Genomic DNA, 22,135 nt, shown 5'->3' with positions numbered 1-22,135 from the left:
ATATTTTCAAGGCCAATAAAACGAAGTAAATAAGTATTTAAGGCGACTTTGCAGTACGATGAATTGATGATTGAACGAATACTCGTAGTTTTACGGTTGACTAAACAAGCTACCATGGAATTACATGATATCAATTTTGACTATGAATTACTGGAACACATACGAATCGTATTGATAAAAATACGTAGGTTAGTTTCATTTGAATATAAAATATTTTTAGTACTAGAAACACTATCATGTGTTTTCTGGAAGTAGAATAGAAACGATTGTTTCGTTTTCTGATTAGAGAATTGTGCTGTTTTGTGCACAATAGAAGAAAGACAAGTGATAATATTGTGCTTAACAATAAACAATAGTTCATTTTTATGTAAATAGAAAATACAGTACACATAAATAGAATATTTTATATTTATTTTTTGGATCGTAGATTAAAAATATCTTCGAATTTTTGAAAAATATTCGATCTTAATATTTAAAAAGACATTATTTTCCGCATTTCTTTCGTTGCGATATTAATTTAAATACAGATTACATAAATCAATTTTAAAAACTCGTCTAAATGACGTATTTATTCGGGAAAATAGCTGTATTTTTGCATCGAAAAATATTTTCTCACTAGTGTGTTATATTTAGAAGCCATGACAAAACTTTTCATTATTCTTTTATCTATCTTGAATAGAATCTCAAGTGTGAATGCATAAGAGTCTGTGAGAAGAAATAAAGCCTTATATGTAGAATTAAAAAATATAAGTTGAGTCACAAAGCGAGACCTTGCATCGTTGATAAGTACGAGCGTGAAAACCTACCTTTATATGTATGTTTTAAAATTTAATATATGCGAAGGCCGGTGATACGAACTTGAAGTGGCGCTGTAATTAGGTCACATCTGTATCAAGTGATACTTTCTTGTAAGGTTAATGAACTTGCTCGGCTTAATCTTGAAAGTATTTTTTCGGAATAATAAAATTGAGTTTTAGTAAGAAAGATAAACCTAACTGTAATGAACCGAATCGTGCTAAGGACCAACGAAATTTGCTTTCAAACAATAACTTTAGCTCTTTTTTTTTGGTTTAACTAGATGAGTTTCTATACATTGATGTTAGGAATGTATGGATGTAGAAAGATATCAAGTTCATTCCAAATACAAAATATTTGCCAACCTCTTTGTTACGTGATAATAACTATATCCAACACATCTAAGATCTAGACATTAACGTCAGAGTTGACTCATGTTTAGCGAAAAAAAATGACTTCCTTTGTACTTCCGGCTGTTCTGACCTCAGTGGTATGAGTCAGCGCCGACTCAGGACGAATTGTGACGCCGTCTTCACACGATTGTAATCTAAATCATATGAGGACGTATGTATAGCATACCGGTTTATGACAAAATGTGGCATTTGCTTTAGCAAAAGTAGCATTGTATTCATTTGAATTGCATTATGTACTTTATCCTTATAGAACAGAGTTGATATTTCAATAACATAATTTGTAGTCAATGGAATAAAGATCAGATTGTGCGTTACGATTTTTTTTAATTTTTTGAATAATGTTAAATAAAAATTAAAAATTGATCGTTATAAAGGTTGCTTGAAAAGAAACCCACGATAAAACTATTAAGTTGAGCCGATTTTGAGTAATTTAAGGTAAAAAAATACACGTTATTTTGATATGTACACAAATTCACTGTAATACATCGTATATCATTTACCGTGGGTTTCCGAGACCAAAATCCGTTTACAACTGAATTTAATGGAACGGATGATTTTGGTGTCAGAAACCCACGGTTAGTGAAGTAGACAGTCATTGAGTTGCAGATAATGACAACAATTAAGGTCGTGTGACTTACAAAGGTTACGAGATAATTGCACATCGCGGTATCCATTTACTATGTATATATATGTATGTATTACATCCAATGTATGGATAATGATACTAAAATTAATATCGTCAAGTTACGTCATTCGTTAAGGCCGATGACCAAAATCGACTTATTTTGAGCCTTGATCCGAAAGTGGGCGAACATGATAAGAGGGCGTTGTAGTGACCTAATATAGAAAAGGTCGGGTCTACTTATAAATTGCATATGCAGTAACTATGGATAGAGAGAACAGAAAGTTTTTTAATAGGGTACTGGAATCAGTACCGTTTATTTACCGAGAACGTGACTAAGAAATAATTAGAAGTTAAACTAATCATGTACCTCACATTACTCACAAGTTTAATTATGGAGGCACGTGGATTGCGTAAGAAATAATATTCAGCGAATACTATACGCTTAAAATAAAACATTGTACCAAAAGTTGAAAATTCAAAAAAACAAACTATTGTAGAAGATATTCAAAACAAATTCGGAAATTGATTTAGGGAAAAAAACCTAAAAAAAATGTCCGACAAAAATTTAATTAATCCATATTAACGCCTTTATAGATTTACTACAATAATGATCTTAATCGAATATGCATAATTAAAATTATGACTCAAGAGTTTCAACCAAAAGTCACTGTCAAAGTTCTCATCGTTCATCCTTAACAGACTAACTAAAATATTTTTACATACGATGTAATGACCCCAACAATCTATTGCACTTTACATTTACCTAAGTAAGTATAGAGTATATCAGTAAGAATGCGGGCTTCAACAGTTTTATTACATCGCCATGTGTGTGAGGGACCGGTCGGCGCGCGCCCCGCACATCTGCCCACTGACGTCACGGCCGACGTGAGGACACACTACACCGAACAGTAACAAATTCATGACAAGACGGTGGAAACACGATTTCAAATTTGAAAATAAACTCATAATCTAAAAGAAATAACCAAAGAGTATGTAATAACTTCGTATTAAGAGTCGGGAAGAACATTTTTAAATAGCCTAAAATTTGTACTCCTTCATTGTAAGTAAAATAAATAATTCGAAATTAAAAAAAAAACAATTACTAACTACATTAAATGTATGAAACTGATATAATTTGACATCACATCATTCAAAAATAGGTTGAAATCAGTGTTTGTCGAGAGGGTATACATACGAAGATTTTTTTCAATTATTTTTTTTTGTAAATCGCTCTTTGTACCTTTAATTTAAACAATACCAATTAATATTGTATTGTAACAGAGTAGTGTGTGTCCGCCCTAACCCGGACTCATTGCGTTGATCTAGCGAGGCATTATCACATCATATTTACATGGTGCGTCAATTTTTTGATAACGACGATAGATTTTTTTATATATTTACCGATTTTAGTACATTCACCTTCCGGTATACGGAATTTGCAACATCACTACCAAATATAAACAGTTTTAATGACGTCTGATAATTGAAAAGTGAGTTCCCACTGCTGAAACAAAAATAAAGACGGAGGCCTAATTTTTATCATCTTCCCTTCCCTCTCTTATAAGCATAGGAAGTAGATTTGACAGAGGAGGGGACGTATTTGGAGGGGAAATATTGTCTATCTGTGCGTCCCCTGCGTCAATTAAAGGTGGGCAAAGTTTGCTTCTTTATTTCAGCGAATTTAGCTAGCCTTTGCTCATTTGCCATCTTATAATATAACAAAAATAGTGATTTTAATTTTTTCAAAGGGAATGGGATACAAAAATGAGTGTAAATTAATGACCATCAAGTTAAATATATCTGTTTTCCTGTTAATGTGGTTAAAATCACTCCAACTTCATTTAATTTAATGTACAACTCTCCTTGTTTTACACGTATGAATGAATCGTAATAAATATAAAAAATAATCTTATCGTTGGTTTCTGACATCAAAATCTCTGTATAAAACATTTTTAAACGAATATTTCGGTCTCGTAAACCCACGGTTACTAATTTCGTGATTAATTGGTAACGTAATTTTATATCAACATTTTAGATTATTTTTTTTAATAAATTTGTACGTTTGAACAAAAACTCTGTTTAAACATTCTGTCCAAAACAATAATAAAACCAAAATTACTCTAAGATTTATAACAACGCCATCTTTTTGAAAAAAAAAACATAAAATAAAACTTTTTGTATCAGTGTTTCTTCAATTTTCGTTATTAAACGCCAGGGATACGTTCTATGACGTACATTGAACCGCAATTAAATACATGTAGGTACATGTTTGTGACGTCATCAGTCACGTGACCACGTTGACGTCATCAATATGAACGTATTATCGTGGTTACTTTGAGGAGTCATAGCTATCGTTGAGAGGCGGCAGGCTGTGTGTCAGCGTGTTGTCCAGCTTCCTTGCTTCGTGTTCCAGTGTGTACGCATCTAAAGCAGGGTCCTGGAACAAGATAACGTGACGTAATGGATCACGTATTTGACATCAAGCAAACCTCAATAGTCCTTAAAAGATGTTAAGTCTCTATTAGAGATGCTTTATTAACGTTGTAAAATCATAGTATTTGAATATTATATAGAGCGAGATATGGAACGTCGGTGGCTCAATGGTCAAGCAGTTGACTTGCAATCTGCAGGTCCTGGGTTCGAATCCCGCCATGTACCAATGTGTTTTTCGATTTCCGATTTACATTTGTACATATACGACGTTCTTACGATGAAGGAAAACATCGTGATGCAACCTGCACATATCTGAGAATTTCAAAGAAAAGTGTGAAGTTAATCAACACGCAGTTGGCCAGCGTGGTTGACTATGGCCTAATCACCCTTAACTTAGGGTAGGCTCCGAGCCCCTCAGTGGGGACATACAGTGAGCTGATGATGATGATGATTATATAGAAGTAAATACATTATACATAATATTTTCCAACACATTCTGTAACTATAACTAACGCACTCAGAGTCTCCCTTAGTGATTACGTTGGTAGGATTAACAATTTAGTATATAACATAATTTTTATATGGTAACATTTTTTGGTTTATTATAAGTCTAGCAACACTGTATTATTATTTTTATAGTGAATTGTGAATATACGCAATTTATACAAAACTCCGGGGTTTTGCCTACAAAGTGATAGACTAACTAACTATGGGTTTCTGAGATTAAAATCCCCGTTTTAAACATATTACTATTTAAGATTTTTTAAAGATGTAAGTGACGTAAGTGATGACGATATAATTTTTTAATAGAATTTGGTATCAGAAATCCACAGTGAGTGATGTAAAAAGTAAAATTATCAAGAGAAATATGTGTACCTGTGAGACAGCGCGCAATGAGTCTCCGAGTGCGGAGCGCAGTCGCTGCACGTCGCGCGCAGCTCTCCCACTGCGCGCCACGTACGCCTGCCGTCTGCGCAGCTCAGCTGACAGCTGGGTGCGCAGCTGCGCCGCCTTACATTACAAACATTACCTTTTGTATAGTCAAACAAGTATGGCCCGATGGCGCTGCTAAGACCGATTGGAATAAATATTTAAAACCTACATAAGCATAGAAAATGGCATCAAAGAATAAATTTGATATATACATCAGTGCAAAAAGACCTTTTTTGACATTGAAAAGAGGGCGCTAGTGAGCAATTATAATTTAGTTTATCTTATGCCACACCGGGTCAGATATCCTTATCGGTCTATACAAAGCAACTATCGAATTACAAGTTTTTCTTATGTTGTACTCAGAATCATTAAATTATTATTAAAGCAAATTAAAAAAAAACACCAAAAAGGCTTTATTGACGAATTAGCACATTTGGATTAAAAAAGGAATACCTGTGCTTCTAGACGGGCGATATGCTGCCTGTGGGAAGCTTCGCGCGCTTCCAGCAGACGCTCCGCCTGCAGCGCCGCCTGCCGGTACTGCTCCACATCATCACGTCTGCTGCCACCGCTTGTTGATAGCTCCGATATGTACCGGTTACGAGCTACTGATAGCTCGGCCTCCTAAATACAAAAAAAGGTTCACACACAACGTTCATCAACTTACGAGAACTTTGCCACTAGCGCGGCCGTAACGTTAATTGAACTAAAAACGGTCTTAAGAGAAAAAAGCTACTTTCATTTCCTTCTTTTAATTTTTTTAATCTGTTTCCCCTTTTTTTTTAAGAAAATGCTGACTGCCTAATATAATGTTAGGCAGCTCTACATCAAACGTTACATTAAGACACAAAACGATAGTTGACACTTTATATTCGTGATACCTTATCAGAGAGTTCCTTCTCCAGTCGACGTATCTTCATGCGCAGCTCCCTGTTCTCCAGCTCCAGCAGACTGAGCTCCGCGCTGAAACTCTTGCTTTTGCATGTGCACGACTCCTTAACATCACGCACCGAATCCTTTGTCGAATCACCACCTGGGCCAAATAAAAATCAAAGTTGATGAAGCAATCTACATTAGACCACCATCATACATCTGAAATTATGTTCTTGCCAGCGATTCAGGCGAAGTTAAGGGCTGCAAAGATTTTTGAAACATATAGTTAAAATTGCTGCTCTTGGCTTGAAGCTCCTTGAAGGTTGAGAACCTTAAACTGTTAATTACGCCTCGTTTTAGCTATAAAGATAGTTATTAAAATAATGTATTACCGGAGTCAATATCACAGTAGTAGATTGGCTTATCCCGATCGTGGCTCTTGCTGCGCGCGGCGGAGTGGGCGAGGGGGGCGTGGTGTGCGGGGCGTGTCAGTGCGGAGTTGGGGGCGGGGCCGTGTCGTGCGGGCGCGCTCAGCCGGCGCACGGCGTCCTGCAGCGCATCATTCTGCGCGCGCAGCTCGGCGCGCTCGCGCTGTAGTGCGTGCAGCTCGCGCTCCGTCTCACTGTCCCCACTCTCTTTACCCTCCCACGTATTTAAACGTAACTGTGATTCAAGACCGGACCTAGGATTTATACAATTGATGAAAATCTTACTTCTTACTAGTATAATTGCGAATGTTTGAATAGATGGATGTTTGTTTTAAGATCTCGCTTTGACATAGATGTATAACATAGTCTGGGAGAATACATAGACTAATTATGTTTTTTTTAATTCGGCGCAGGAGTCGCGTCAGCTATTTTATTATAACTGTGTTTTCTTAGTTATAAGCTAATTGTTATGCTTACTTTTGCACTTCTATGTTTGCAAGTTGATTGGTGAGTCGATGCACTTGGTCTTCTAATGTAGCGTTGACTCGCTTCAGTTCTCCCAGCGCGGCTTTAGCACTCTCCAATTTTTCTGACAGCACGCGTCGCTCGTTTTCACACGTCGCTGTAAATAAACCACATTTTAATTAACAATTACCTTGAAATGTAAAATCTTCTTGGACAGTATTAAATGATCTAGTTTCTTACTTATTGGGGTTTTTATAAAGTTTCTAACTTTCGCCTGCGACTCCGTCTGCACGGAATTACAAATAACAATAAGTAGCCTATGTGTTCTTCCAGACTATGTTCTACATATATGACGGTCGTTCTGGAGATACCTTCAAACAAACATCCATCCATTTAAACATTCGCATTTATCATATTAGTAAGAGAAGAAATCTAAGAACAGGGCATTCTATGACAAAAATAAATAAAAAACATGGCGTGATTGTTAAGATTCTGCATTAGAAGAAGTGTAGCACTGACCAACAGTCTTCTGTATCTGCCTGAGTTTATCGTTAGCATTCTGCTCGTGGTTCTTGGCCTCGTTGAGTGCGCGCTGAGTCTTGCTGAGGTCAGCGCGCAGCTCGCTCTCTGCTGCAGCCGCCTTCTGCAGCGCACTCGACAGCTGCTCCACTGTACCCTTCAGGGAGGTGCATCTGTCTTCTAATGAAGCGATAGTACGCTGATAGCCTTCGCAACGCTCTTGAAGTTTCTAATACAAAAAATTAAAAAAATACTTCGTTATTGATGGTTTAAATTATTGGGGCCATGGAATAAAAAAAAACGAAAGTTTTATTTTGGGTTTCTAAGACATTGTTATCTCTGTTTTGTCAATATAATGACAGGGATGACGATATGTTTTATTCACAATTTGATCTCAAAAACCAACGGTTAATTATGTTAAAATTACTTTTCAGTTTAGAACCGTGAAATCGAAAGCTTTATATGTTTCTCTGCCTACCCATCTATGTGAATCACGTAAATATGTACTTTTAATGTACCTTGAGAGCAGCATCCCTGTCGCGTGCGGCAACTGCTGCGCGCTGCACGTCGCCCTCCAGCTGCGCACGTCGCACGTCCAGCCGCGCAGCACGACCTGACAATAGTAACATTGTATAGTTGTTTTCTGATATCTTAATAGCTTAACTTAATGGGGGCGATAACCTTGAGCCACCGAGATATTTGAAAAGAACTATACCACTTCATTAAAAGTTACAAGCAACAAAAAGATGAATTACCCTCAGCGGCAGCTAACGCCTCCCTTAACTGGCCGACCTCTTGAACTCTCTCTGCTAATTGAACGCGCAGATTCTCAGATTTGTTCTGCAAATAAATATTATAAATAATTTAATGAAGAATCTTGAAAAAAAAACGTATCACTGTTAATAGAAAATTACCTCATTTTGTACTTTCTCTTCAGTGACTGAGCTCAAAGTCGCCTCCAGACTTGTGATCTTGTCTCTCAAGTTGTTCACCTCTGTTGTCTTTGATTGTATTGACTCGTTCTGAAATATCAAACAAATATATTTAAAAGTATTCGTGAACAAATAATTAAAGAAGAATCTTTGAAATAAAACAAGTATTTAGTTAACGTATGAATACGTAACACTGCGTACACTACACGGCCACGCCCACACAAATCAATTTTGATAGCTATTATACTTTTTTTTGTTTAAGTTTTAAACTAAGTGTCGCCCGTGACTCTCCGCGCGGGATTAAGAAAAACAAAATTAGTATTCTATAGGTTCTTCTTAACTATATACTATGTCAAATTTCATCGAAGTCTATGCTGCTATTCTGGAGTTACTTCCAACAAACATCCATCCATCCATTCAAACATTTGCATTTATAATATTAGTAAGATATTTTTTTTCACATGTAACTTTTCCTGCAAGGTAAGAGAGAGATTTTCAAAAGATCTATAGAGTATATTCATGGTTTTTACATATCCTACTGCAAGCTACTTATAAGTAAATTTGACAAATAAGGTGCAATCCGCGTCAATTCTTTCAGCGGTTTAAAGTGACTCACGCGCCTCCCTGCACCCCTTTAACCCCTTTTATATTAAAAATAGTATTCTGCCTCCAAATAGCAGTTCAAACATACCAATGCATTGAGCTGCGCCTCCTTCTGCGCGACGGATGTGTGCAGACGAGCGCGCTCCTCCTGCAGCCCGCGAACATTGCTGCTGAGAGACTGCAGCTTGCCTTCACCCTTGCCTTGCTGCTCTGTCGCATCCTTTAACTGCTTCTTCAGAGATTGTAACTGACATTTGTAGTCATCCTGGACAATAAACAATTATGTATAATTAGCTGTCGCCCGCGACTCCGCTCTCGTCTGCGCTATATTTAAAAAAAAAACTTAAAAAGTAGCCTACGTTTTCTTCAAATTTCAGCGAGATCCATGCAGTCGTTTTGGAGAAAACTTTTAACAAAGATCCATCCATTCATCTAAAAATTCGCATTTGAATACTAATACCTGTAGCCCCCGACTCCGTCCGCTCGGAATAAAAAAAAACTTAATAAGTAACCTATGTTTTCTTCCAGAATACTATGCCATATTTCAGCGAGATCCGTTTAGCCGTTTTGGAGATACATCCAGCAAAAATCCATCCATTTATAATATTAGTAAGATTTGAAGGTAGTGATTAAAAAGGGTATGTCTATTCCCATCTCTTTCTTTTCCCTTTAAAGACAGAGACAACAATATGTAGTACATAGGCGTTAGAAAATTCCACTGTTACCTTTTCTCGTTCTATTTGACAAACTTCATGCATCAGATTGCGAACTCCTTTCTTAATGAGTTCAGGATCCACGTCAATTATCTCATTACGATCTTCTGAATGGTCACGACCTGGAATAACAAATATATTAGTCTACATGTAAAGTAACTTTTTTTAATTTAAATAAAAAAAATTGTCATATCCACTATACTATAGAATCTCTTCTGCACGTAAGAATTTGCTGACTTATTAAAATGCAACATTACTTGTGATCCTTCCTGCACTAAGAGCACATCAGGATTTCCTATCTCCTAGTAAACCTAATAGTTTGTAATGTTATCAGTACATTTGTAAACCGATATTTTTTTTAATTGTGTTTAAAATAAGTAATTTTTTCATTATTGTCCCCGTCTGACTGACTAATACGTAATAGACTAAATAAATATAATTATAATCATACTAGCTGTCGCTTGTGACTTCGTCCTTGTGGAATGAAAAAAAACTTAATTAGTTCCCGACAATTTCCATGAATCTTTCTCACCTTTTAAAGCTTCCCTAGACCTCCACAAACATTTTAAGACTAAGATAAGATAAAGCGTTCAGCCATTTTTAAGTTTTAGCCAGTCTAACGAACAATTATTTTTTATATAAATATATACTAGCGGACCCGACAGACGTTGTCCTCTCTACACGTCTTTAATTTGAATATTATTTAAAATTTGACACTGCGACGGTAGCGCCGTCTGTCGGATCCAATGTAAAACATTCCAAAATCAACAACTACTAATAAATTAAAAATTTATTAAAAAAAACATTGTCCAGCGGACAAAACTGTGAATCTAAACCATTACCAGATACCAGAGACCTTGAACACACACAAAAAATTTCATCAAAATCGGTCCAGTCGTTTGAGAGAAGTTCAGTGACATACACACTTACAGAAGAATTATATATATAACAGTGATATAATGACCTCTATGCGGGCTGTATCTCCTGGCAGGGCTGGCGATGCGGCGGCGTGGTGCGAGCAGCGTGCCGTCTGGCTGCACGCCGCAGACACGTCGCAACGTGTGCGCCACTGAGGACAGCCGCGCCTCCGCCTCGCGCCGCACCGTCTCGCTCTGTGACAGCTGACCCTCCACCGCACGCGACCGGCTCTCGCACGCCGACAGACGGGTCTGATTACAAACATACCAAAAAAAAGTTTTAAATTGGCAACTTATAACAAAAAATCATCTTAGCTGTTTTTTTTACATCATAAGGTGGCAGACGAGCGAGCGGCCACCTAAAATCGCTAAAACAGCGAAGTGACCGTTGCCAATAGACATACGCAATTGCATATGCGCTGCCTACCTTTAATCGACGGAGGAGAGGATGCACAGAAAGAAAATATATTCCTTTTCCTTGCATCCTCTTTTCCGGAAAGTCCACTTTCACTACCCATCCTTTCCTTATAAGAAAAGAGGTGGAAAAGGAAAGAGGAGTAAATTAGGCCTCCGGGACGCACACTCATCAGACTGCACGCGGAATAGCTTCCACTTGACGCCTGTCTTCTGTGTGGTCGTGGTGTTTCACTGGGCGAGCCGGGTCTGTGTTTTACTTCGTCTATTTATTAAGTCCTTCTCATTTTTATAAATTAGTTTAAAACCACAATACACACCTTAAGTTCTTGTATCTGTTGAGTGGCATCCGCTAGACACACCTCTAAATTATGTTTGAGTTCTTCCAGGCGACGTTCTTTAGAGCGGCAGTCCTCCAAGCGAATTACAAGCTCCTGAAAAAAAAAAAGTTTTAATAGTTAGTTACAGCGCCATCTATCGTAATTAATACAAAATGTTGGTTCAAGTTCTGCATACCTGGTCTCTAGCACGACAGGCCTCCTCCAGATCTGCGCAGCGTTGTCTAGCACTACCCAAGTCTGTCCGTGCAGCTTGCAGCAACGCCTCCAGTTCTGCACATCTCCGCTTCGCTGATCCTGCTTCACTCGCACACCGCTCACGTTCCTCGCTCTCGTTTTGTAACCTGTAATTATTAATACGATGATTGTAGATCAAATGAAGAGAAAATAAAGTTCCTAGAATCCTTATTTTATTGAGCTAATTACGTCCATTGTATATGAAGAAAATACTAATATATATCAGGCATTTTATATGATTTTGTAGAAATTATTTCAGATATCTTGGCTGCTCTTAACTTCTTGCACGTCGCTGAACAGAACACAATTTCAGCTGTGTTGGGGCCGCAGCAGGATGCGGGAGGAAGGTCACTGTCAAATGTTAATGACCATTGACCGACAAAATATTTAAAAAGTGTTATACCTGGACTGCATCTCCTTCAGGTCGTGATGTGCCTGCTCTAGCGCGGCTCGTTCCCGCTTCAGCTGCGCCTCCACCCCGCGCAGCGCCCGCGTCGCTGCCTCGCCCCCGCCCTCCGACTCCTTCAGCAGCGACTGCACTCGCCCCAGCTCTGACTCTAAAGCCGCACGGGACTCCTCCAGACCTGTCATAACCCAAGTTAGATACATCGATATTAGTATATGTAAATTAACGTTTCAAAGTCTTTCAGTTTCTTACTGTGTTTTTTTATATAAATATAGACCAAATGTACAGTGAAACTTGCTCCTACATCTATGCGAAACATCGAGATCCATGCAGCTATTTTGGAGATATCTTTCAACAAACATCCATCCATCTATACATCCACATTCTCAATTATAATTTAAGAGAAAGAGATAAAAAAGAAAGAGAGAAAGATGTATATCTTACCGGCAATCTTATGATATGCATCATCTCTAGCACGCGCGGCGTCACGTCGCTCGTGCTCGGCGCGCTTGACGTGTTCGCGCAGGTCACGTCCCGCCGCGCTCAGCTTGTCACGCTCCGCACTGCAGCACGTCAGCTGACGCCGCACATCCACCAGCTCCTTGCGCAAACTTTCTGACTCGTTCTCCACTGGTATTACGAAATAAAAATATAGATAATATAGCAAAAAAAAAGAAAAAATACTTTGGCCTGGAGTTACACGACTGTTTGAGTAATGTGCCATTTTTTCTCTTATACATATTAAACTAACTTAGAATCAGCTTTTCGATCTATATGCGGTTCCTAGTTAAATACTAACGCTCTTTGAGTTTCCTGAGCGCGTCCTGAAGCTGCACATATGTGCAGTCGTACTTGTCCTCAGCGAGGGCGAGCTGCGCGCGCAGCTCCTGACCCTCGCGCATCGCAGCCTCCTTCTCCCCGTGCAACTCCTTGATGCGGCCCTCCAGCCGCCCGCACTCGTCTTCCAATGACGCTCTAAGTACCAAACAAATTTGTCAAATATCTTGTTTAAAGCGCCATCTAGATTCACATTTGAGAAAATTAGTTTTCTTACAAAGAGCCAGTAAGCGTTTTGATATTCAAATATATACTCAAGATTGTAACTTTCTTACTTAATTACTTCTTCATCTTTTGGAGGAGGAGGGGACGCATTGGAAGAGTAAATGTCCCCATTCTGTGCGTCCCCTTATCCGTAGATTAAAAGTAGTCAACGCATCTGCAATTGTCGATATCTATAGGCAGAGGTCGCTTCGCTATTTCGGCTAATCTAGGTGGCCATTTGCTCGTTTGCCAACTAATGACATTAAAAAAAGAATAATATATCAAGGGTAGAAAAAAATAGTAGTTAATTACTTGGTGTCTTCTAGTTTATTCTTGAGCGCGGCGAGGTCGTCTTTGAGCTGGTTGTTGGCGGCGCGGTCATGCTCAGCGCGAGCTGCTGCGTCACGACGTGCACGCTCCAGCTTGCCGCGCTCGCAGCCCAGCGCACGCATCGCCTCCTCGCACCTCTCCGCCAGCGCCTGCTGCTCCTGATGAGCTGCACGACAGGTAATACCATCATTTAAACTACTGGACTCAACAAATATCCTAATTATTAATCCGTCCGTGCGGAATTAAAAAACTTAATTGGTAGTCTATGTGTTCTACATCTGTGCTAAATAGCATCCAGATCCGTTCAGCTGTTCTGAAGTTACCTTCAAACTAAAATCCATCCATCCATCTAAACTTTCGGATTTATAATATAAGTAAGAAGTATTCACCCATCAACAAGGCTTGTTGCTTATCATTCTCAGCGCGCAGCATGGCCTCGTCGTGCTGCAGCATCAGCTGGTCGCGGATCGCCAGTAACTTCTTCTCTCTCTCCCGCGCGCTGGCTTCCGATGCTTCCTTCTCGCTCGTTAACGTAGCTATTGTCTGGTTTAACTTTTGCTCCAGAGCTTGACGTAGTTGCTCCTGAAAAAAAAAATAACTTGTTTCGTTGTTTTCGTAATAAGCGATTAAATATTAAGTGTATGTCAAATTATTGTAATATGTTACCTTCTCCTCTTTAAGCTTGGTGATGTTCTCGTTGGTGGTGCGGTTGATGTTGGCGATGACCTGCTGGTACTCCGCCTCCTTCTTGCCGGACTGCTGCTGCATGCTGCTGCGAGTTTCGCGCAACTTCTTCTCGCTCACCTCCAGCTCCTTGCTCAGTCTGCTTATCTGACCTGGTTTCCCACAAGTTCAATACAGTCCAAAAAAGATTCATGATGATTATCTACACTAAGGGGGGTTTTAAGTGCAATTTAAAGAGCCTGAGTGTGGCCCACCAGGAACTGCTATGATCTTTGTTTATTTTCAGTAAGTGTAGCACGAAACTAATAATATTTTATTGAAGCAATATTGAACAGTAAAGAATCATTTAATTCTTACTGTTTTTGCAAATTTATTGATTTTTTAATAGTAAAGTTTCTTAGTTTTCAGTCATACCTTTAGCGTTCTCCTGCTGCAGCATGAGATCCTGCAGCTGCTGATCTAACTTGGCTCTGCGGGACTCTGCATCTTCCAGCAGGTTGGCAGTGTCGAAGAGTGCAGCTTCTAACGCGTCCTTCTCAGCGCGGACACCCGCTAATTGCTCGTGTAGATGTTGCTTGTCCTTTTCTAAATTATCTATTGTCATCTGGAGAACAAAGAAGAGGTAAAAAAGAATTTGTAAATCTAGATTTTCTGAATTACTAAACACATATCAAACACAACGATTATTTGGTGTGTGTGTCAAATTGCATAGTGCTGTTTTATCATAGACCTAGGACAATGAGTTAGCATTAATCCTAAGATGTAAGGGTTTCAAGTTGACATGAGAAGTGTTCAGAGCCGTAAATGGAAATATAAACTCTAGCTACTTTTAGGTTAGTTGGGTTTCGGGTACAAGTTTGTGACGTCACCTGTTTCTCCTCCGCGTCTTTGACATGTTGGTCAATGGTGCGATTGAGCCTGGTGATGGTGTCAGCGGCCTGCTCGAGCCGCTGCTGCAGCCGCATCATCTCCTCGCCCGCAGCCTCTTTCTTGCGGCCCAGCGCGCTCAGCTGGGAGCTCAGCTCACCACGCTCTCTGTATCACGAACACAAACAAAAGTAGCTAAGTCTTGTCACTTTTATAGCTTACTAAGTGTCGCCCGTGGCTCCATCTGCGCGGATTAACAATTGAAGACATCTATCCATACATCCAAACATTCGCATTTTTAATATAAGCGAGAAGTAAATTAATCTGTAAGCAAATGGATACCAAATATAACTAACCTGGCAACTTGTCTCAACTCCAGTTCCACCTTCTCCCGGTCAGCCTCCAGGAACTTGATCTTCTCGTAGAGCGAGGTCTTGTCGGCTTCGAGCACCATGCGCGTCTGCTCCGCTGAGAGCAGCTCCTTGCGCAATGAGTTCAGGTCTCCCTGCAGCTCTGATGTCTGACCTGATAGTGATGATCTTTCTTCTTCTAACTGTTGAAATATTTATTATATTTATAAAGAACTAGAGACGTGCATGATAAGCATTAGTATGTCAATCTATGTGGTAAAAGAGAGACCTAGACAAAAAGATGGAATAAAGCAAGGGAAACTGGGAAAGAAGTTCTAATTAGGTAGATAAAGAAAATAAATAAATCTAAACTAATATTATAAAGCGGAAGAATTTGTTTGTTTAAACGCGCTTATCTCAGTTACTACTGCTCCGATTTGAAAAAATATTTTTTGTTGGATAGTCCATTTATAGAAGAAGGCTTTAGGCTATATAACATTACGCTGCGACCAATAGTTTTTAGTTTTTTTTTAATTCCGCGCGGACGGAGTCGCCGGCGACAGCTAGTGGGAAGATAAAAAAGAACAGGAAAAACGAAATTTGCATGTAAGATTTCCTTCAATATATTTCCTGGAGTAAAAATGTAGTAAAATAATCTTTATCGTTAACACTATAAGTGTTAAACTCACTTGTTTAACCTCCTCTTGTAATTTCTTCTTGTCGCTCTCAGCATTCTTCAGAGCAGATTCCAGCTTCTCCACCAGATCCTGCAGGTCGCCGCGCTCTAGTATCGTTCTTTCTAATTCTATTTCTAGTTCACCTGGATTACAATTAATCGTTTAATCTTCTTAAAGCTTCAAAATATTGCAGTAAGTTCAGTCACAAAGCAGATTCTGACAAATTTAAGGTTTTTTGACAAAAGATGGCGCTTATATGATTTTGATGTTTAATTTTACTATTGCCCAATAGGGTGGTATAAATTTATTGCATATTTGTAGGATTTTTTTAATGATTGTACTTACTTCTATGTTTGTCCATCTGTGACAATATAGATTCAGTGTCCATCTTGTGCTGGTCGAGCAGGTCGCGAGCCAGCGCCGCCTTGTTAAGCTCCTCGCGCACTGACACCAGCTCCGAGCGCAGCCGGGACGAGCGCTCCTCCTCACTCCTGCACATATACACATTACAAATAACAACCGGTGTCCAATTATCACCTCTTAGCTTTAAAATCGCAGATTATGACGTCATAGTTTTTAAGATGGCATAAATTGTGACGTCATACGTTTTAAGATCACATAAATTGTGACGTCATAGCTTTAATCATTGCAAAAAATTAGATAAGCTAAAAGAAATATTTTTAAAAACAATGTAGCTTAGACGTCTTTAAAATACACACTGATAACGTTCCTAGTGGCAGATAAGACAGTAAATGAAAAAAAAATACAGATCCTACTAATTCCTGGCATTAGAACACTAAAATAGTCGAACTCTGGTTAATTGTACCTTAAAACAGATTCTCTGTTAGTAGCTTCGCGTTGTAAATGATCGACTTCAGCGTTTAAAGATCTTTTCTCATTCTCTAATGCCTCTATATTCTTCTCCAGACGTGAGTTGATCTTCTGAAGTTTCTCATAGTCTGATGTTAAGGATTCAACCTGATAATATTAAAAGGATTCATTATATTAGTAATCTTGCTATTTTAAATAATACTTTGTTCGTTTAGCAAGTTCTTGATTAAAAAAAATGTTAATTAGCACGCCATCTATCGCATTTTGCACGTACCAACAAGTAAACATTTAATTTATAGATGGCGCTGTAACTTTATTTATTTTATTAATACCAAAATTATCAATTTTTAGTTTTATAAAATCCATTTTTGTAGATATTAATGAAAAGTAATTAAAAGCGTACCATAGCATTGATTTCAAGTCTATTCCTTTCCAGATTGTTCTTATCGATTCTGAGTGTTTCCACTGTCTTCTGTAATGACTCGCGCTCCTGCACCACTTGGTTTAGATCCGCATTCGTTTGGTCCAATTTAACTATAAAAAACAAACATATTGCATTACATTACAATCTATAATAACTAGCTATCACCCGCGACTCCGTCCGCAAAGAATTAAAAAAAAAACTTAATTAATAGCCTATGTTCGGATGTTCCACATCTATGCCAAACAGCGAGATCTATGCAGCTGCGTGTACTGCTGTTCTGAAGATACCTTCCAACAAACATACATTCATCTAAACTTTCGTATTTGTAGTATTAGTAATTATTTTTTAGTACTGTACTAAAATTTCAAACAGCCCGCTAATTTATTAAATTTTTTTGAAATAAATACCTTGTAAGTCGTGTACTTTGTTCTCCAGCGAGGCAATGTTGTTGTCTGCAGCGTCGCAGTGCTTGCGACTAGTCGCCAGCTGCTCGCGACTGTTCTGCAGCTTCACCTGCACCAAACATAACCCTCAAATTGTAAAGTTGTACCTGGATAACTGAGTTAGGAACAGCGAAATTTTGGAAATTCCTCTTTTATCTTCGCAAAATTGTCTTCTAGTAATTCAGACGTTAGCTATTGAAATTAGTGGTAATTAGATCTAATATTTAATTAGATTTAATTAAAAAAAAACTGATTTTATGTCCAATGACACTGTGGTGTCATAATTAGTTACCTGTAGATCGTGAATCTGTATCTGGTACTTGTGCAGCGCAGCCTGCAGCGCTGATATCGTGCTCTCAGCGAACGCCGTCGCGTTAGCTGACTGCGGCACTGCGCGCTTTGGTGACCTAAGCAATCATGCAACGCACAATTTCAATACTTAATCGTACTTACTAATAAAAGAAAATAGTAATTGCTAGGAAAAAAATAAAATATTCATAAAGCAAATTAATATCACATTCGAACATTTAGTTACATGAAAGAGACAGAAGATATATTAAGCCACGCGTAAGAGCAGGAAAAATCATTGGTCCTGTCATAAGTACGAATGGTTCACACGCTAAACGCATCGTTATCTCTCTTATTCCCTTTGATAAAACAGAGACAAAACATGTGTCGTGTAGTAACTAACCTGTCAGAAGTGATATGCATATGCGCAGGCGCATCAGTTTCAGAATCATGTATCAGAGCTCGCGCCACCTCCTCCAGCGCGGATCGCATCACGTTAGCTTCCGAGCAGAGAGACTCCGCGCACTCGCAACGCTCCTCCTAGATTAGGCTCCTTTTTAGCATTTTTTTATATTACATGCAATGAAAATGACAAAAGTGATATGAAATAGAGCCACAATTAAAACTATCAACACTTAGCACTGACAAAATATACCTATCTCTTTCTCATATATGGTTTAACTGACCAATGCCTGCAGCTCTCCCAACAGGCGCTGTATCCGTGCATCCCTCTCCCTCAGCTCTGACGTAGCGGCGTCGCGCTGTGACGTCACATCACGAAGCTCAGAACATAAGGTGTCCACATTTGCACTTGGAGTCGTTGGTAGCGGCTGATGACTCTCAGGCTAAAAATAATAAAAGGAAAAATTACTTATCTTCCATACAAATTACTGACATAGAGAGAAAATACAACAAAATATCAGATGAACTGAATCCTTGTAAGCCTAAGAGCTAAGGGTTAAATCATCTAAGAATGTGGTCTCAGATTTGAATGCTACCATTTCCTAATCCCTATAGACTATTCTTCCAAAATCCAAAGCATAAACCTAGATTTTGGTATAGTTTTAATTTAATAGGTACAAGAAATTAATAAATAGTAACAAAATTTACCTTTAGATCTTGGGTAGCATATGCTGTGATGGCATATCCACTCAAAGTCCCGACTAAATCCCTGGTAACTGAATCAAAGTCATTCTTCACTTTGTACAGATCCCTCTCCGTGTTGGTTTGCAGATCAGAGAAGAAGCGCTTTACCGCCACCACCTCCCGCCACAGGCTTAGCAGACGATTGTGCTCACTGGAGTAATAGTCATTGAAAGCCTAGAAAAGTAGTAGAAAACATTTTACGTTAATTAGTTAGGATTAGAATTGTTTGTTTCTGTGCCAGAAGTAGCGGCGCAACAGTTAAATTATAATATTATACATTACATTTACTGTTTAGTCAATGGGTTCCCAGTCCAAGAGCTCGCCTCAATTAGTTAATTAGTTTTTATATATTGAGCTAAAATATCAATCAGTTTAGAACCCAAAAACTGATACGGTTCATCAGAACAATTGAGGAGCACTATATATTTCATTTACATTTGAACAACACTAGCAATATTATTACTTGTTCCTCATCTTTCCATTCATCTTCCTTGATAGCCATCTCATCACGCAGAGCCTCCCAATCATTGGTCAACTTCTGCAGATCATTGGTGAGAGCTTCATTCAGTTGATGTGACTCTTCTAGTTGTTCACGGAGTAAGTTGTTTTGTGAAACTAACTTTTCGCACCTGGAAGGAATCAAACATTCAATATCTGATTACAGTAAAATTTAAAAAAAAGTTTCCAAAATATTTCAATATTTACTTGCGTTTCTCTTCATCGAGTCTTCGCAGCGCAGTCTCCAAGTCGGTGATCCTTTCGTCTCTTCGTGTATCGGATGACGAAGACGAGGCCGGCGCCGGGAGCGCTATACACGTCTTGCTGGGCTGACGGTATGACGGTTCGCTGCGAGGAGTAGACTCCGTCATCTGATTCTCCAGTTCGGCACATCGTTGCTTATATTGCAGGACCTAGTTCACGATTTTATTTTTGATGTTTTATTGAAATACTAAAAGATTTTTCTACAACAACGTACTAGAGTTAGTTTAGCACTCAGAAATGCTTAGACCACTAAGTTTACAGTATTTTTTTTTGTTTATAGGTACTTTAAAATCGAATGCCATTCAAAATTATTCGAAATTTCCAAGAAACTTAAATAAAACAGATGACATTTGACAGAAAAACAAAAACAATGCAAGGAAAATGTTGCCATTCTGCCAGTAGTAAAATATTAAATAGTAATATAAAAAAAAAGTGATAATTAATGTCAATAAAAAATCGTTATGTATTAAAATAAACTCATTTGAACGTCTTATTTAACCAATAATCAGACCGTTGATGGTGGCATGATCATTTAGGAACTTAAACAAAACTAGAAACCACCTTTGCTTGAAGCCTTGATACTAGGGCAGCTTGGCCTTGTTGTGCGCGGCGGTAAGCGTCAAGTCTTCGTTTATGGTCAGCAGATTCACCAGCTAATCGCGCGCGAAGCTCTTCGTTCTGCCGTCGTAAGTCACTATCAACACTCCCCGGTGAATCCATCTCTGGAGGACTTTCCGCCTTCTAACAAAAAGGTCAAGTGCTCTGCAGTCGTACTACTAAGTGTTTATCCCAAATTAATTTTGAATTAAAACTCACCTCTTTTTTCAAACGCTGATGTGGGAGCGTAGAAGGTCTACGGCCTATAGGAGCGCGAGCGCTCCTCGGCGTAGTCAATCCTTCCCTCGTAGGCAACTAAAATAATTTTAAAATTTAAGAGCAATAAATAATTACAAATTACACTCGGACACTTGGTATTTACAGGAAATAAGAATTAACCTGAAATGAGACTTTCTTTTTTATTTTACTTTTATGTTTCACGTCAAAATAATAACAACGAGATGATTTAAATTCCATGTACATTTTAACAACTCAAAGTAAAATCCTAAATTAGCGCCAAGATATACACAAGTTTAAAGAATAGAAAAAATAAACGTATTTTTTTTAATAAAACAATGAAAATGCACCGAGTTACACCACAAACAAGCGCGGCATAGGCTTCCGTAGGGTGGTAGAGAATGGCTATCGGCCTAGGCATCTAATTATTACAACCCACACCTAGTTAGTTCCTATATTTACAGCTAGGGAAGGAAAACATCGTCGGGTTAATGAACTGTTGTACGCCTAGAGTTTTTAATACCAGTATTAAATTTTTGTTAGCATACGCATTTTTATATTATAATATTTTTTTAACTACGTAAATAGAATAAAAGCTACTTATTGAGTGATATTAAATCTAGAACTCTATAACAAACCTATCTTACACCATTTATAGCACCCATGATCGTATAATTTTGTGAATTATGCATATTTAATTAACCAATGATTTTAATTAATATATTTTATAGTACGCGATTTGTAATTGGCTGCCCTTGAAAAACTAAAAATACAAATAATTATAAAGAAAAAAAGATCGCAAGTGATAACAATGACTCACAATCGGCCACCACACGGCGTCGTTCGTTCTATTTTGTATTGATAATCCGTATCCTAGCAACATAATCAGTAGAAATAGAGTGGTGTTGGTCAAGTAAATAAATAAAAAAAAAAAGCAAATATCAGAGACTTAAATTACGTCTTAATTCAAAACATAAAAATAATTTCAAACATATGCCTAAATACATCGTAATTGCCAACCGTCACTTAAATGTGTAACACTGAGATATTGGAAAGAAATAATTTAATAAAGACAGAAGACTGAATTGTAAAAATACTTAAAAGTATCTTACCTGAAATCGATCTAAAATACACGTTTCCTATGTACATTTCACGCATTCATTTCAAACCAATACACGTAGTTAAATGAACGCCTGCCACAATGATTATAGCAGCAGGTTGTATAATCGATGAATTGCGCGTATTTTTTCTTGTCATGTTGCACTAAAAAGTAAAAAGTGTGTGGTGCCATTGAGAGGGGTTGATATACTGGTAGTATTTTTGATTTTAATGCACCTTTAGGGTGATACATACGTTTCGCTTGACTGGACTCCCCCTTTATAATGCTTTAGGAACTGATAACGTAGTATATTAA

At 38.1% G+C, this 22,135-nt stretch overlaps 1 protein-coding gene across 1 annotated transcript; it reads right to left on the bottom strand.

Moving 5' to 3' along the window:
- Nucleotides 1-3,015: 3,015 nt before the first annotated feature.
- On the bottom strand, nucleotides 3,016-20,756 carry Root (ciliary rootlet coiled-coil, rootletin). Its single transcript, XM_013318705.1, has 37 exons — nucleotides 20,704-20,756; nucleotides 20,449-20,628; nucleotides 19,831-20,036; nucleotides 19,589-19,754; nucleotides 19,090-19,299; nucleotides 18,666-18,824; nucleotides 18,383-18,519; nucleotides 17,984-18,098; nucleotides 17,656-17,761; nucleotides 17,228-17,358; nucleotides 16,820-16,971; nucleotides 16,339-16,484; nucleotides 16,006-16,136; nucleotides 15,323-15,519; nucleotides 14,969-15,134; nucleotides 14,514-14,703; nucleotides 14,082-14,251; nucleotides 13,805-13,997; nucleotides 13,398-13,581; nucleotides 12,844-13,019; nucleotides 12,489-12,674; nucleotides 12,042-12,222; nucleotides 11,580-11,745; nucleotides 11,384-11,497; nucleotides 10,697-10,901; nucleotides 9,745-9,854; nucleotides 9,108-9,284; nucleotides 8,399-8,506; nucleotides 8,240-8,324; nucleotides 8,003-8,097; nucleotides 7,485-7,713; nucleotides 6,978-7,122; nucleotides 6,465-6,754; nucleotides 6,081-6,232; nucleotides 5,653-5,823; nucleotides 5,143-5,277; nucleotides 3,016-4,270 (listed from the first exon to the last, which is right to left on the bottom strand). Exons 2-37 carry the CDS (start codon nucleotides 20,605-20,607, stop codon nucleotides 4,163-4,165), a joined length of 5,751 nt encoding a protein of 1,916 aa, XP_013174159.1. The 5' UTR covers nucleotides 20,608-20,628; nucleotides 20,704-20,756; the 3' UTR covers nucleotides 3,016-4,162.
- Nucleotides 20,757-22,135: the final 1,379 nt, after the last annotated feature.

Source organism: Papilio xuthus, unplaced genomic scaffold, assembly GCF_000836235.2.
Source record: "Papilio xuthus unplaced genomic scaffold, Pxut_1.1 DF826923.1, whole genome shotgun sequence".
Taxonomy (NCBI): domain Eukaryota; kingdom Metazoa; phylum Arthropoda; class Insecta; order Lepidoptera; family Papilionidae; genus Papilio; species Papilio xuthus.
This window is presented reverse-complemented; position numbering and strand designations above follow the sequence as displayed.

Coding starts and splice junctions, on each gene's coding strand:
- Root (XM_013318705.1), bottom strand. CDS start 20,607: ATGGATTCACCGGGGAGTGTTGATAGTGACTTACGACGGCAGAACGAA. Junction 13,020..13,397: donor AATAAACTAGAAGACACCAA/GTAATTAACTAC, acceptor TTTGGTACTTAG/AGCGTCATTGGAAGACGAGT. Junction 4,271..5,142: donor CATTGCGCGCTGTCTCACAG/GTACACATATTT, acceptor ATCTTGTTCCAG/GACCCTGCTTTAGATGCGTA.